Source organism: Papaver somniferum, unplaced genomic scaffold (genome assembly GCF_003573695.1).
Source record: "Papaver somniferum cultivar HN1 unplaced genomic scaffold, ASM357369v1 unplaced-scaffold_132, whole genome shotgun sequence".
Taxonomy (NCBI): Eukaryota; Viridiplantae; Streptophyta; class Magnoliopsida; order Ranunculales; family Papaveraceae; genus Papaver; species Papaver somniferum.
The window spans coordinates 18,714,034-18,730,136 of NW_020622381.1; the positions used below are offsets into that span (position 1 = coordinate 18,714,034).

Consider the following 16,103-nt stretch of genomic DNA (forward strand, 5'->3'; position numbering starts at 1 on the left):
CCAACCATGGGCATTGCAGTTGAATTTCAGGATCTGTAGTGGAAAATTGGATTTCTTGGAATATAACGCGGTTAAGCAATCTATTTCTTTCCACATAAACTCATGAACGATGATAAACGTCACCTACTAAAACCTAAGATAGGCCCCATTCCGGGGAAAAAACAAAGCGAAAGTGCTTTCTTTCTCTTTTCTTTTCTTTTTTCTGCCGAGAAATAAAAATCTACCGGGCATAGATCCGCAGCAACCAGGCGTTATAAAAGTACTTTCTAGTTGGTGGCTATTTAACGCCAACTTCGTAAAAGAACCGATCCTGTATTATTCTAGAACATTTCTAGTTAGCAAATTAAATTATATTATGTCTCTAGTGGTATAAAAATGGTGGTCTATGGTTTTCAAAAAGAAAAGACTATATTGGAGAGAAAAATCAAATTCAAAAAGGGGAGCTGACCGTAAGGATCACGATTTATAAATCATGATAAGGATCTTTTTGTCCTATATGAAACGGTATCAGCACTTAGTAGAACTGATATCCCCTATATAAATCATGATAAGGATCTGCAACCTCCTAAAAATTAAAATAGAAAACATTAGATTACCGACTTAATTAATACAATTTTCTAATTATTCTGGGTAGTGTTAGTGTCAATGAATAAATATGAAGGTATCCTCGTCACATCTCCGAAGGATAATGATTTCAGGACTTAAATCTCCTCCACGGATTTAACTTTACCCAGTGGCGGAGCCAGCTTTTAAGTTTAAGGGGGCTAAATTTTTTTCTGATAAACTAGGTGGACTAAATTATATTTCTTTTTAGAAATTAGGGAACTAAATTCTAATAACTAGAGGACTAAATATTAAAAAACTAACAAAATTAAGGGTTGAATATTGATTTTGGAAATTTTAGGGGGGCTAGAGCAAGGGTTAGTCAACCCTTGGCTCCGCCCTTGACTAGCGCAGAATGCATGATACTTCACACCTTTTTGCATCTTTCTCAAAAATAGCTTTCTTTGCCGAATATCGAATTGCTGACACAATGAAAAGGAATAATCCAGGAGACTCTGAAAGCTTTCACAAAATGCATTCATACTTCATAAGTATAGGTACAAGGAAAAAGAAGATGATCCCCTTTCCCAATCTTATGATTACAGTGACACATTGTTCAGTATCCACATTGATCCCCTTGCGTCTAAGCATGGTTCTGGTAGGTAAAGAGTTGTGAAAATATGCCCACATCATAAAGCTTACCTTATTAGATTTTTTTTTTCCAGAGCAAAGATATCTATCGAAAATGATTATCTAATCTCCTAGTTCTGTTAAAGTAGGTACTTAATCCAAATCTCTTCTAAAAGTATCTCATTTCAACTTCTCATTTGCATTTAAAAAGTTTTTCTTAGAAATGCAGTGTCATCCCCCTTCTTGAATCACATCAGCTATTGAAACCTGTTTGAATTCCAAGCCTTATAAATAACTGGAAAGAGATTCTTCAGACAACCTCTATCAAGCCATTTGTCAATCCAGAATCTGACAGGTTTACTATTACCAATCTGAAAGATAGAGTGATTTTGTTGTTCCCGCACAATGTTAGTGACATTTTTCCATAAGCTGCAACATTGAGCTGAACTATCCTCTGCTAGCATCAAAACATTGTCTCTTTAGATTTGATTTTTGTTGAACAATCCTCCTCTAGAGATCATTCTTGCAGTTAACATATCACTAAGCCTATTATGCATCTAAGGCGTTTTTGTGGCTCTCAAACTTCTATACCAGGACCACCACTTTACTTACGAGTACAAACTTTAATCCAAGCTTCCCAAGCTATTCTCTTTTTGCCTAAAACATTAAGGTAAGTCCATGATTATAACACGCACAAAACTCAATGACTTTAGCATTTTAAGATAAGTCTCCAATTTGAATCCTTAAAGTCATTGGACTTATGATAACTTATGATAACAAATCTGATTGCGGAATCCAAGTTATTTCAAGCTTGGAAAACATGAGGAATATTAAGTTCAAGAGCTTCTAAAATGAGGTTATCCACACTTTCTGCAAGGCATGTTCCTAGGTTTCATAGAAAATACCTTGGAATCCAAACTAAAACTCCAATGCAAATTGTGTTGAGCACCATTCAAGAATTTCCCTCAATCTTGTTGTTGATTTTGTTTGTAAATTAATTGTCCCTTCCTGATAATTAATTTTGTGGGCCAAGATTGAACGCAATTTGGGACGGCGCTCAATGCATTTCTGACCGGTGATTTTGGAATCTATTCCAAATGCTGAGGTATCATGGAACTTGGAAGAGAGAATTCTTACACCATAAGACTTGCTCCAATATATATCTTTTGGTTGGAAAAAAGAAGTTGCTTAACACAAGTTTGAAACAATCTTGTGTTTTCGGCTAAAGAAAACTGACACGTCACAACAACGAAGATCTCTGGTTCAGATAGAGTTATCACTAGCACATACTAATTAAAGTTTATTGTTGAAATCTCTTTTAGGATTACCACAAGAGGGAGAGGTTACTGCAACTAAACTATATGCTGCTCAGAGCAAGGATATGAGTCTGTGGAGACATGAATGAGCTTCGATGTTAAGCAAGTGCTACCTACGGTATTATTTGTGCCTTGAGCGGCTTTATATAACTCAGTATCAACCAAAATAGTGCTAAGTAATTGAGGTATCAACATTTCCAACTTGAACTGTGTTTTCTGTAACTATGAAGAAGAGACCTTGCGACATCTATTTGTTCACTGCAGTTCGGTTAGTAAGATTTTGGAATCGTATGATCTTACCACTCTCATTCATTGTTAGAAGTTGAGAAATCTTAGTAACAAATGTAGATATATTTGGTCAATGTTGGTTTTATCGATTTTCAGGAAGACTTGGATAGAAAGAATTGATAGGATTCATGGCAAAGTGGAAGATCTTTTGATGAGATGTTCGTAGTCTTTAAGCAAACGATATTTCTATGGTGTTCAGATGGGACAACATTTGACTCTTACTTTTTTTCATAAATCATGTTCATTTGAGAGGATATAGTCAGTTTGTAATTCGGCAATGCTATTTGACGAGCTTTAATGCTCCCCACCTTCCTCCCTGATGAGCTGTCTGCGGACGTGGATGAAAAAAAACCAGAATGAGGAAGACACGTAATTTTTAATATTTGACCAAATCTAGGCGGGAATGTAAAATTTTGAATTTCTAAAATTTGGGCTCGATTGAAATAATTCATCAACTCAAATATGTAGAAGACAACTACTGTTTCTCCTTCATCTCTGTGAACATATTATATGATATCTTCAAATCTCCCTTCTTTCTGTAGTTTTTTTTTCCATTCTCAATTGTTGTAAAGGAGAAGGTTAATGTGGTATAGTCTGTTGGCATAAATGAAGGATTATTAGATCAACTAACTTGATTGATGTGCTAATTTTGAATTTGTATTCACCATGTACTCGTTAGTTCAAAAAATGGGTTCATTCAAATTTTGTGTTTTACTGAGTTGAAGTATTTATTTGTAATACTAATTAGGTGTTTGCCTTATTGTCTAAATGAGAATGGAAAATTGTCAATTAACAGAGACTGTTGTTGATAGTTTATGCGAAGTGTGATTGTAATTTCAACCTTTCAATGAGACTATAGTCAAAATGGTATCTCCATATACATTCAAGCTTACGAAAGAGAAGATGAGAAGCAACTTTTTAGCTCTCTTCTTACTGAATTAACAACCAACTTATAAGTTGGCGACATTCTTATGAATTTGAAATAACACATTCCCTTATGAACAAGCAAATCCAACTGAATTTTATGTCTAAAATTCACCCCGGTGACACTGAATTTCAAACTGATCACAGAAAAATGGGGATTAATCAAACCTTTAGATCTTTTAAATGCCGATGCTATCATTTGCAGATCAAAAATGACAGTTGTAAGCACAGACAACATTACTGAGAAGCTGAAAAGCATTAAAATGTATTGTATGTACACACACATACATATATACCAAAATATTACGCGATGTATGCAGCAAAGAAATTTTCATAATTACAAAACACGCTCGAGCTGCACCATATATGTCTCGCTTCTTTGTGTGGATTGTATTCCAGCCCAAAAACAGTCTTTTAGATAGCAAGGTATCCACCGACGCCTTTCTTCATATAATCCATTGAGCCAATCATTGTCAAACAATTCATATTTCTCTAACATCTCCATCCATTTTATTTCAAAGTCTGATGGATATTGTGTATTATAGACATCCTTTTTCATTGTATATTTAATACGCAAATACTTACTATGGCCTTTAAATTTTTCCGGTATTTTTTCATCACATGCCATATGCACCATCTATGTCTGTTGTTGGGAAGACTATATCTATCACGTTTTGCATAGCTTTGGCTTGGTCAGTTACAATTGCATGAGGAGCACATCCGGACATACAATCGAGTCACTGTCTAAATAACTATACAAAAGAATCTGTATCTTCATGTGCAACCAAACCATATCCAAAAAATATTGATTCTCCATGGTGATTTACCCCAATAAATGGAGCAAATGGCATGTTGTACTGGTTCACCAAGTATGGATTGTCGAAAGAAATAACCTCGCCAAACTCTTTATATTCTTCCCTGCACCTACCATCTGCCCAAAATAAAATTCTCAAATAACCATCATCGTCAATATCCACTCTTGAATAAAATCCTGAATTTTGTGATTCCATCTTGTTAAAATAATTCAAAATTGCAACCGCATCTCCTTCCCCCAACCCTGAACTACGTAGCTTATCAATCAGACTTCTACAATCTTTCTGACTACATGTCATATTTTCATGCCCACCAAATCCATTAACACACACCATAGCTTTTATACAACCTCACACCTGATCGATCAAGGAGATCTATTTGATTCTTTACCCAAGGATTAACATATCGGTTACAACGAAAATATCTTGCATTTTCCGGATTTTGTTCATGATTATGCTCCAAAACAAGCTTGCTAATTACATAACCAATTAGATAATCTAATCATAACACTAGCTTAGCTAAGCAACCACATTTAATTGTGGCTTGAGGCTGCAATATTTTTCAGAAACAGAATCACGCTTACCTGCTCGAGCATAAGTAAATGTGTAACTTCTTATTTCCCCTGCGACATTTTTCTTAAATGTGCTTTTCATTATTGGAAACCCAGCTTGTTTTCCAAATTTTTTATAAAACTCCCCAGCTTGTTTTCCAAATGCTTTATAAAACTCCCATGCATCATTTATGCTTTTAAACTTCATATCAACAGCTGGCTTTATATTAGGTTTAACACCATCAATATCAACGTAGGACGACAGCCTATTGTTGTTTGTAATTCTCTTTTAGTTACTCTGTTTATTTAGGTCTATGATCTAGATAGACCATTTATCAAAAAAAAAAAAAAATCTTTCAAAAATATCTTTTTTCATTCAGAAAAATAAATAAATCATTTTTCTTCGAAAGAATTACAAAAAAATCGATCCCTTGGCGAGGAGAGGTGCATTTGCAAACCCAAACAGCCTAATTATTTTTATATCAAAATTGTTATTGTTTCAAAGTCAAAATTAACAATAGTAATTCACAAAGAAGAAAAAGTAAAGTCTTTTTGATTTGGATCAATTTTGAGTTCTAATTTTTTATCCCCGAAAGAATAAAACCTTAGAACAAGCACTATGATAAGCCTTGGCTTAGCTAAACACTTTAAACCCAGTTAAGCCGGGCACCGAAAAACGCAACGGTTATAGGTGTTAGCTATATTTGCAGCCGAAAACTGAGTTTCCCACGAAAATTTGGCGAATACTAAAATCACGAATAAGAAGTGTGGGATCCAATAAATTTTAGATTGGGTGCAAATATCGTCTTAAAAAATGAAGGCTATTATTATTGGGGCTCCACATTCATTTAAAAGGCGTCATCTAATAGGACAAAAACGGGTCACTCATAAGTAATATCAAAAACCCCTTATCTCAAATAATTTTGTAATGATTAAACAACCCTTATTTAGTTAATTTTAATTTAATTTAATTAGATAAAAACTAAATTAATGAACTTTGTTGTATACTTGGTGAATTCTGGGACAAAGTTTTTGTGGGAAGAAAAACTGGTGGTAGAATAAACTTCTACGGTTGGAAATAATCCAAATCTAGACGTAAAATCACTTCTACGGTTGGAAATATTCCAAAGCTGGACGTAAAATCACTTCTACGATTGGAATTAAAAGAAAACTGGACATAAAATCAGATTCTACGGTTGGAATTAAAAAGAACCTGGACGTAAAATGAGCTTCTACGGTTGGAACTAATTCAAACCTGGACGTAAAACTACATGCAAATAAAATTCTACGGTTGGAATTGATCCAAACCTGGATGTAAAATCACTTTTACGGTTGGAAATAATTAAAAGAAAACTGGACATAAAATCAGATTCTACGGTTGGAATTAAAAAGAACTTGGACGTAAAATGAGCTTCTACGGTTGTAACTAATTCAAACCTGGACGTAAAACTACATGCAAATAAAATTCTACAGTTGGAATTAATCCAAACCTGAATGTAAAATCACTTTTACGGTTGGAAATAATTCAAACCTGGACGTAAAATCATTTTTATGGATCATCTGCATTCAATCCGTCTATCCTCACTTCCACTGAATGTCGGATCTGATACAAATGTCAGGATTTAAAATCGACTCTCCATTGGATCCAATATGCTCACCCTAAGTTCCACGGTAATAATTTTCTGTTTAGTCATCTACTGATGGATAAGCTTTTTACAGTACACGTAGCAGCAGCAGAAAAATAAAAACACAAACTATTTGATTGAGAGATAAAAGAACAAATTTGGGAAGTAAATGGAAGAAGAATAAAAATGCAACTTCTAGAAACAACAGAAGAAACCCATACCCATATATCGTATTGATCTGTTTCCCTCGTCTTCATCTCAAGTTGTTTCGTCTCTCCAGTCTTCTTCTGACTAGACTTTGAAGGCAGAAGAAAAAAACTAAAGTGGGAACTTTTAGAATTTACAAGCAACTAAAGAGAGAGAAAGTAAAGGCGAAAAAAAACAAACATTGGTTCTGATTTGAGAAGAAAATGAAAAACATTTTCAAGAAACTCCATTTTGGGAGTAATCACGATCCTAATCGAACCAACGAAATTCCACCATCTCCTTCCTCATCATCATCGCCTCCTTCAACTTCATATTCTTCTTCCGATAATAATAATACTAATAGTAATAATCACAATCGTACAAGCACAGCAACAGCTTCAGTTCAATCTCCAACAACTACTACTACTACTTCACCTTCAATTCGACCTAATTTTTCTAATACTGGTGGTGGAGGTAGTGGTGGTGGGAATAATGGATCAGATTATATGCTGTCAGAAGAAGAATATCAAATTCAATTAGCTTTAGCTATTAGTGTTTCAAATGATGAATTTAGAGAAGATCGTGATAAAGATCAAATTCGTGAAGCTACGTTGTTGAGTTTAGGAGGTCGTCAGTTTGATGATTCTGCTGGAAGAGTTGATTCTGATACTGCTGATTCTTTGTCAAGGCGTTATTGGGTTAGTTCATTTTTCTTGTTTGATTAGGTTTTATTTATTTAATTATTTATTTTTTATGTTTTTTGTGTCTGTTGTATATGGTTCTTGAATGTCTTGGTTTCTATTGCTAGATTGTGAAATTAGGTATGTTTTACTAGTTTTGAATTGGGGAAGTTATGATTCTCAATATCATATTCTTTGTTTACTCATGAAAACTTGGTGAAGTTCACTGTACTATGCAATTTGTTTAAGTCTGCTAGGGTTACATATGCATCAAATTCACATAGTTAAAAAATTCCTAATTCATAGGTTTTACAGATTAACTATCTTGATTGGATCATCTGAAACAAACTGAGTTTGCTTAACTATGTACTCTCATATGTATTTTTGACCAAAGGCATGCAGTTTGGATTCTAATGTGGGTTTGGTAGAGTTCACTGTAGTCATGTCAACTTTTTTTAATCATAGTTTTGGTTCTATCGTTCTCTTAGCAGTGGGAATAAAAAAATTTGTTCGTTTATACTCCGGTCTTCCTTTGTCTCACTGTGCTTATAATGAAGATTTACCGGCCCTTTTCACATTTGTAATTGAATAAGTCACTTTTGTGGACTTCACTGGTGAAAAATGAAATAACTATCAGCATCATTTCCAGACGACACAATCTAAGGTAGAGTGTGTTGTAGGGCACATGTAAACGTTAATACAGTTCGCCATGATTAAAACACTATTGCTCTTATGGAACAGGTGTAAAATCCACATCAGTTATTTATTCGTTTGGATAAATGCAAATCCAAGTGCAAACCAAATTAGGACGAGTTCCTTTGGTACATCTTGTATTTATTTGATATTGGTAACATTTAGCATCTGTGTTGCAATTTAGGTCTTATAAAGAATGAGCTCTATGTTTTCAACTTTTATCTTTTACGCTGGATTTACAAATGCCAGTTTCGTTGATTCCCCAGGATTACAATGTTCTTGATTATGAAGACAAGGTTGTCGATGGTTTTTATGACATATATGGGCTGTCTATGGATGCTGCAAGTCAAGGTAAAATGCCTTCACTTACAGATGTGCAAACAAACCACGGGGAGCCCAGTTTCGAAGTTGTCGTCGTCAATCGAGCAATTGACCCCGCCCTTGAGGAGTTAGATCAGGTCGCTCGCTGTGTGGCATTAGACTGTCCTGCCACTGAGGTTGGTATTCTGGTGGAAAGGCTTGCTGAACTTGTTACTGAGCATATGGGTGGCTCCGTGATAGATGCTAATGTCATGCTGGCGAGGTGGATGGAAAAAACCACCGAGTTACGTTTATCTCTTCATACAAATATTTTGCCTATTGGGTCCTTAAATATTGGTCTTTCTCGTCATCGTGCTCTTCTTTTCAAGGTTAGTAGCTTCACATTTCCATCAGAGTTGATTACTAGAGTCTCACATCTACCAAGAATTATCATATGTTGCTTATATCAATGAAGAAATGTAATTATGATGCCTCGGTGATGACTTAATTTACCATTTTGAAAAGCTCACACATTTAACAACAATATCCTTAATTCTGTGGTATTTAAATGAGTAACATGTCTTTCTTCCTCCAAAAACAATGCACCCATGTGAAAAATCTATCGAGTTGCCTTTTACTCTTCTCACTTCGAATTCTAAATGTACAAAAGGTACTTGAGATTTTTGTTTCGCCATAATTGCAGGTATTAGCTGATAATGTTGGTGTACCTTGTAGACTGGTTAAAGGAAGCCACTACACAGGTATTGATGATGCTGCTGTGAACATAATAAAGTTGGACAATGAGAGGTAATGTACATGGAACTTAACGTTTTCCTAGTTGTTGCTCACTTGCTCCTGCTTCTGCATGAAGTAGATCTCAACCAATTGTCTGTATCAAAGTTTATTCGATGTTGCTCATCAAATATCTTCTATAAGCACCTCAAATTAGTCGTATAAAGGAACCATATTAGTATTTTGAGATATGATTGGAAGTCGCTCAAGGAACGAAGATTTTCCATTGTTCAAAGGATCCTATTGTTCTTCCTTAAATTTCTAGAATTACCCCGCATCCTTGCTCTATCTTGACTGTATAACTGTGGCGGGCCTCTATATGTTTATAAGTAATTTCTCTTCTTCTGGAGTTAATTTTCCTTTCTACTTTCAGGGAATTTTTAGTTGATCTCATGGCAGCACCTGGGACACTTATACCGGCTGACATTCTCAGCATAAAGGATGCATCCTTTAATTCCTATGATCCAAGATCAAGCAAAATCCCAACTCTGGGTTCTGCTAATGATTCAGGGTTTGATCTCTCGAGAGAAGAAACATTGCATGAATATAGAGATGGTAATGGAAGATATATTGGTGGCAGCATTCCCTTTGATAGAAAAGCTAGTCCCGAAAAGATAGAATTTGTTCCCTCTACCTCAAGTTCTAGTAATGGATTGCTGCCTACAAACCTTGGTGGCAGTTCACTTTCTTCTTCAGCTGTTGGAACTTCTTCTCAGTACAAAGGAAAGAACAGGGGTTCTGTTGTTGGTGATGGTGTGAAGGAGAATCTCAATGTAATGCCATATCCCCTGGATAAACCTGAGCCCTCCAAAGACCTGTTTGCAGATCTGAACCCATTACGGATAAGAGAACCTAAATACATGCAAAACAAAACCCCGGAGAAAAATGTTAACGATTTTCAGAGGCGCAAAGAGAACCTTGCTTCGGGTATGCCGTGGAAAAATCGTTCAACTTCCAACGAGGTCCCTCAAAACAAGCAGTATGAAGAGGGACTGCCCCCTAGAATCCGCGAAAAAGGTTTTAAGGCATCATCAAGCACTGTCACTTCCAAAAACTATCTTCCCCATTTTCCTAATATTAAGACTTCTGACGTCTCCCAGAATTCTTATCCTGAGAGCATAAATGATGTAACAGAAGGTTCATACGCTGGGGTTTCAGTTGTCAAAGACGGTAGGCTGCCTTCTGAGAAGAGTGTTAATCGAGTGGATGGACCACACGTATTTAATCAGTCTCCAGATGGAAATAATGGAGCAGAAGCGAAGGGTTTGCATGATAAAGTAGTAGGTGAGCTGGGGGAACACGGAAAGAATATTATGGGTAAGAATGAGCGTAGAAAGTATACTCATGACGGATTTATGGGTATCAAAGGGAATCTTGAAGATCCTATGTCACCGATTGATGCTAGTCCAAGTAGGCTAGGTCCAATGTTAGAAGATGTAGCTGAATGGGAAATTCCATGGGAAGACCTTGTTATTGGCGAGAGGATTGGACTAGGTATGGATTTCAACTTTGTATCAAGCTGATAGAAGTATTCTTTAAAAAATGATTTTTTTTTTTTATGATAACATATTCATACCTCCACTCATTCTATTCTGAAATATTTTTGCAATTTCTATCAGTGTGCATGAGTGAGACATAAATCCACTGTCTGCTGATACATTGGTTTAAAAATATATACTAACGATGGTAGTAGAAAAAACTTTTTTAAATTGGTGTGCATGGGTGAGAAAAATCACTCTTCCTATTCTGAAATCTTCTTACAATTTCTATCAGTGTGCATGAGTGAGATGTACAACCACTCTCCGCTGTTACATTGGTCTTAAAAATATGTATTAACAATTGTAGTAGGAAACGTAAACTGCTTAAAAAAAACATGTTTTCGACACCCAAATTCATGATAGCTTTGAGTAAACTGTAAATTTTTTATATTTTAGAAGTAATTTCAGTTAGTATTCTTGTTTTTGTGAATAGGCTCATATGGAGAGGTCTACCGTGCTGACTGGAATGGGAGGGTGAGTTTCTATTTTCATTCAGTTAGTGGTATATCGGTTATATGAAGTTCCTTTCTGTGAGCTGTTTCGTTTTTGGCACATTTATCTTTTCACTTGGAAATCAATGTAGTCATGAGAGACATTGGATACAGCAACTATGAATTCTGCTAGTGATTATCTTGTGAAAATTGCTGTTTTAGGTCTTGGTGACAGAATCCTTCCGCAGGCAGTGTTTTAATTTCAAAATGCCGTTGTGGTCGACTTTCTGGACAAACTGTCTCAGTTATTGTGTTTCCTATTTTGTTTTATTTTCCAAATAAGAATGAAGTAAAACTTAAAGAATATCTTTGTAGCTCTCAGTTTTTCTTTCCCAGCCTTAGTTTGTCGTTGCTTTTTGTTTTTCCTCATTTCCATAAGCTAAAACTCAAATAGAAAATACGCGAAACGGTTCTCTGACTTATCTCGATATGATTTGAGTATGTTCTGATTTCTGTTTGGTGTTTCATTTGGGTCATAGGAAGTAGCGGTTAAGAAGTTCCTAGACCAGGATTTCTCAGGGGATGCTTTGGATGAGTTCAGGAGTGAAGTAAGTGAAAAGTTATTCGTCTTATTTTGTTGTAGATTGCAACTTTTGGACACTGTTTTTCTTTTCTTTTCACTCAAGAATTTTTTGTTGGTTGCTGAATGCCAGGTTCGAATAATGCGCAGGTTGCGTCATCCAAATGTCGTTTGTTTCCTGGGTGCCGTAACTCGCCCTCCGAACCTGTCTATTGTCACTGAGTATCTCCCACGGTATGTAAGGGGACTCATCTGCATTTTCTTTTGCTGCAATTTATTTTTTCGTTACGTATGGTTATATATCTATGTATTAACTGAAGAGTAAAAGCTTCCATAATTTGTAAAGCCTCATTCTCAACTGAGAAATGGGAAACATTTATTGCCAAAGCACTTTCTTGGTTGGGATATAAACTAAAGAGGAAAAGCTTTCATAATAAAGCCTCATTCTTAACTGAGAAATGGGGAACCTTTATTGCCGAAGCACTTTCTTGGTTGGGATTTTACTTTACAAGCACTTGCTATCTCTTATCTCACTCTATGAGCTTTTACTTACGATCTATTTGAAAACGTAAATCCAGACAATGGTTATTGGCATCTGAGAGGCAGCTCAGTTTATCTTTATCTAACATCCCGCGTCACACATGCTTTTGGTTTTCCAGAGGGAGCTTATATCGAATTCTGCATCGTCCTAATTGTCAAATTGATGAACAACAAAGAATAAAGATGGCTTTGGATGTGGTATAAAGAATCAGCTCTCTACAATTTTCTTTCAACATTTTACTCCACTCTGTCTTCTCTCATTTGATGCCTTCCACTCTGGCTTATATATATAGGCGAAGGGTATGAACTGCCTGCATACGAGTATGCCCACAGTTGTTCATCGTGATCTCAAATCACCTAATTTATTAGTTGACGAGAATTGGAATGTTAAGGTATGAACTGGTCGTATGCCTTACATTCTTTTATCTAGATACATGAATGTTCACTGCTTTTCTGGCTTATGCAGTTAATGTTCTTCTGTATTTATTCTTATCTGACTTGTAACATTTCTTGAAGAGTGCGATTTGACATTGCTGGAAATGATCATGTTGATGCGAAAACACTTAGTGTGGACCAATTGGTGGACCTGCACCTCCACCGTTGGATTGGTAGATGGGGTCCCACTAGCAGATTAAAACCCGCACCCCCTACGAATCTTGTGGTGGAGGAGCAGGTCCACCAATTGGTCCACCCCTAGGCAAGTCTAAGTTGATGTTACTGCAGCCAGCTAGATGTAGTACTCACACTGTAGGATAATATAATAATTAGTAATACATAAACTGATAAAAGACTATTTAGTTCAGCTTGAAGTTGATGGTGGAGGCTTTTTGCACACAAACACACACAAAAAAGAAAAATGGTTCATTATTTGGTGCCATGTTGATCGAGGTCTCACGACTTATTTTCAGTGCACCATCGCATGCCACTTTTCTTGTTAATTACGTCAGGGGGCGTGTTGTGAGTAGTGAATGTTTTCTGGACCACTGTAAACAATTGATGCCATACATTTAGTGGTCTATTGCTGATATTTGACCGCAAAGTCGAAGCACATCAAGAGTTTTATCTTGTAGCTCATGTGCTGGTAACTTCCAAAAGAACATGGTGCTAAAAATATTGAAATTATCGTTTGCAATTCATTATTCTCTTCTTTCTGCAGTTTTTATTTATTTTTTTTTTATCTGGATGTTTCCAGGTCTGTGATTTTGGATTGTCACGCTTGAAGCATAATACCTTTTTGTCATCCAAATCCACGGCTGGTACGGTAAGTGGAAAATATATATATACAACTTAGTTGACATTGGTAATGTACACCAATAGAAATTCGTAACCTAGAAACGGAATCCCTCGTAGCGTCTCTCTTAACAAAAGTTGTTGAATTTGTCAGCCCGAGTGGATGGCTCCAGAAGTTTTGCGAAATGAACAATCTAATGAAAAGTAAGTGCCTGATCTTTTTTTTTTTGTCTACACAGTGTATTCTAACTGTTTTACTACCTGCTTTTTATGTTTTGGCCAGTGATGTGACTAGGTTTACCTATTTTTTATTTTAGAAGTTTACATGCACTTCTGTTGTACATATTGTTGCATATATTGTTATACTACATGAACTCATGGGATCTTACTATGTTTTGTCTGATTTTATCCGTAGGTGTGATGTTTATAGTTTTGGAGTCATTTTTTGGGAGTTGGCAACACTGAGAATGCCTTGGAGTGGGATGAATCCAATGCAGGTGGTGGGTGCAGTAGGTTTCCAGAATCGCCGTCTCGACATACCAAAAGAACTCGATCCCTTGGTTGCCAGGATAATTTGGGAATGCTGGCAGACGTAAGTTACTAAAATTTATTCTTTCCGGTACAGAAAATGAAAATTACATCAACCATTTTGTTCCCCCAATGCTGGTTCCTAATTAACATTGCTTCTTTTGTTTTTGTTTTTCTTTCCTTCTTCAGAGAGCCAAACTTGCGGCCTTCTTTTGCACAGCTGATGGTTGCTCTCGAACCCTTGCAACAGCTTGTCATCTCCCGGGGTCCTGAATCAGATCAACCAAGCTCACTATTACCTCATGAGATCTCAATAAGTTCTACTCCATAAAAAAGTCAACATCCCAATTGTGAATATGCGAGAACTGTTGTTGCTTTTTTGTCAGGTGAGCATATATGCAGTATATTGCTCGTGTTAGAGTAATTTGAAGTGATCAAATGCGGTTTCTACATCACGAAGTGGTGGATTTGTACAGGAATTTACATATGGTTTTAGTCCTCGGGAATTATCAACTGGGGGCTATATTATAGATGTCTTGTAAAGTTGATGATAATCATCATTTATTACTAAATTCTGCCATTCAATACCAAGTTCTGACTGCAATTTCGAGGATTTGTGTGAAGCTTATAACAACAACATATAATGAAAATCAGCAAGCACTTCATACAGAATCATGCTAATTCAAGTTTTCGCTGACGATTACTGTGGAAGTGTTAGTTAAAAGATTGAAGTTTGTTGATGTCTTTAACCTTTTGGAATCTTAATCGGTTATAAATCAAAATAGAAAAACATAGTTTGTTCGCTTAAAACTAGAGGACAATAAAAAATGTGACGTATCTTTCGCATAACACCCTAGCTATCATCTTCATCACCGTCAGTGTCCTCACTGTCCTCGCCAGCATTTTCATCGCCATCTGATTCGTCCTCTTCAGAACTGTTTTCTTCAGAACCATCTTCAGAATCATCATCATCCTCGCTTCCATCAGCCTCGTCATCAGATTCGTCCTCTTCAGAATCATCATTCTCACTACTTCCATCAACCTCGTCATCAGATTCGCCATCTTCAGAACCATCCACGGAATCATCATCCTCACTTCCATCTACTTCTTCATCCTTTATTTCTACAGTTTCTTTCAACTTCGACTCAGGTGCGGAAGAACCAACTGTAAGCTTGAGAGTCTCCCCGAGTTTGACTTCGTCACTGGGAGACACCATTGCTGCAGAGACTTGAAAGAGAGAGACACTAGGACTAGGGTTTTCGAGAAAACGAATATTCTAATTAGACTATACTTCTTTTTATTTATACGAGGAACAACAAATATGTTTTTGCCCTATGATCTTCTCAAATTAACCAAACTATGGCGACTACACAATAGAATGATCAAAAACACAGGGGCAGCGTGGTCACTTCACTTTTAACTGGTAAAGAGAAACCTATTTTCATTATATTAGGTGGATTATGAAATCTGCAACCAACCCCTCGTTATTCATTAATATTGGTCGCTTTGGTGGCTCATCATAGAGAAAAAAATGAATCAAATATCCATCATTGCTAAAAGCTGATGCTAAATCTTTCACAGATAAAAAATAAAAAGCGATCCTGATTGTTGGACCATTCAAACGTATCCCTATTAATATAGGTATCCTTTTAGTAATTATGCAAACTAGTTTTTCTTTTTTTGGCAAAAATAATAAAGTTTTCTTATTTCCCACCCCCATTTTTCCTATTCCCATTCCTTAACAATTTCTAAAATTACTCCACTTTTCATTTGTTATTTTTTTAGGATTTTGTTAACCTGTGCATAACCAATCATTACCATTGGAAGTTGTAAGCAATATTAAAAAACAAGAGCGATGATGTCATTTTATTTTCATGGATGGTGGATAAGATAATCGGGGATGAAATTTAATGTGG

At 36.0% G+C, this 16,103-nt stretch overlaps 1 protein-coding gene across 1 annotated transcript; it reads left to right on the forward strand.

Annotated features, from left to right (window-relative positions):
* The first annotated feature begins 6,885 nt into the window (after positions 1–6,885).
* LOC113332728 (serine/threonine-protein kinase EDR1-like) lies at positions 6,886–14,800 on the forward strand. Its single transcript, XM_026579237.1, has 13 exons — positions 6,886–7,573; positions 8,515–8,937; positions 9,252–9,355; positions 9,714–10,834; positions 11,312–11,352; positions 11,849–11,917; positions 12,023–12,123; positions 12,549–12,627; positions 12,723–12,821; positions 13,622–13,690; positions 13,814–13,863; positions 14,075–14,251; positions 14,377–14,800. The coding sequence occupies exons 1-13, from the start codon at positions 7,100–7,102 to the stop codon at positions 14,516–14,518; spliced, it is 2,949 nt and encodes a 982-aa protein (XP_026435022.1). The 5' UTR covers positions 6,886–7,099; the 3' UTR covers positions 14,519–14,800.
* Positions 14,801–16,103: the final 1,303 nt, after the last annotated feature.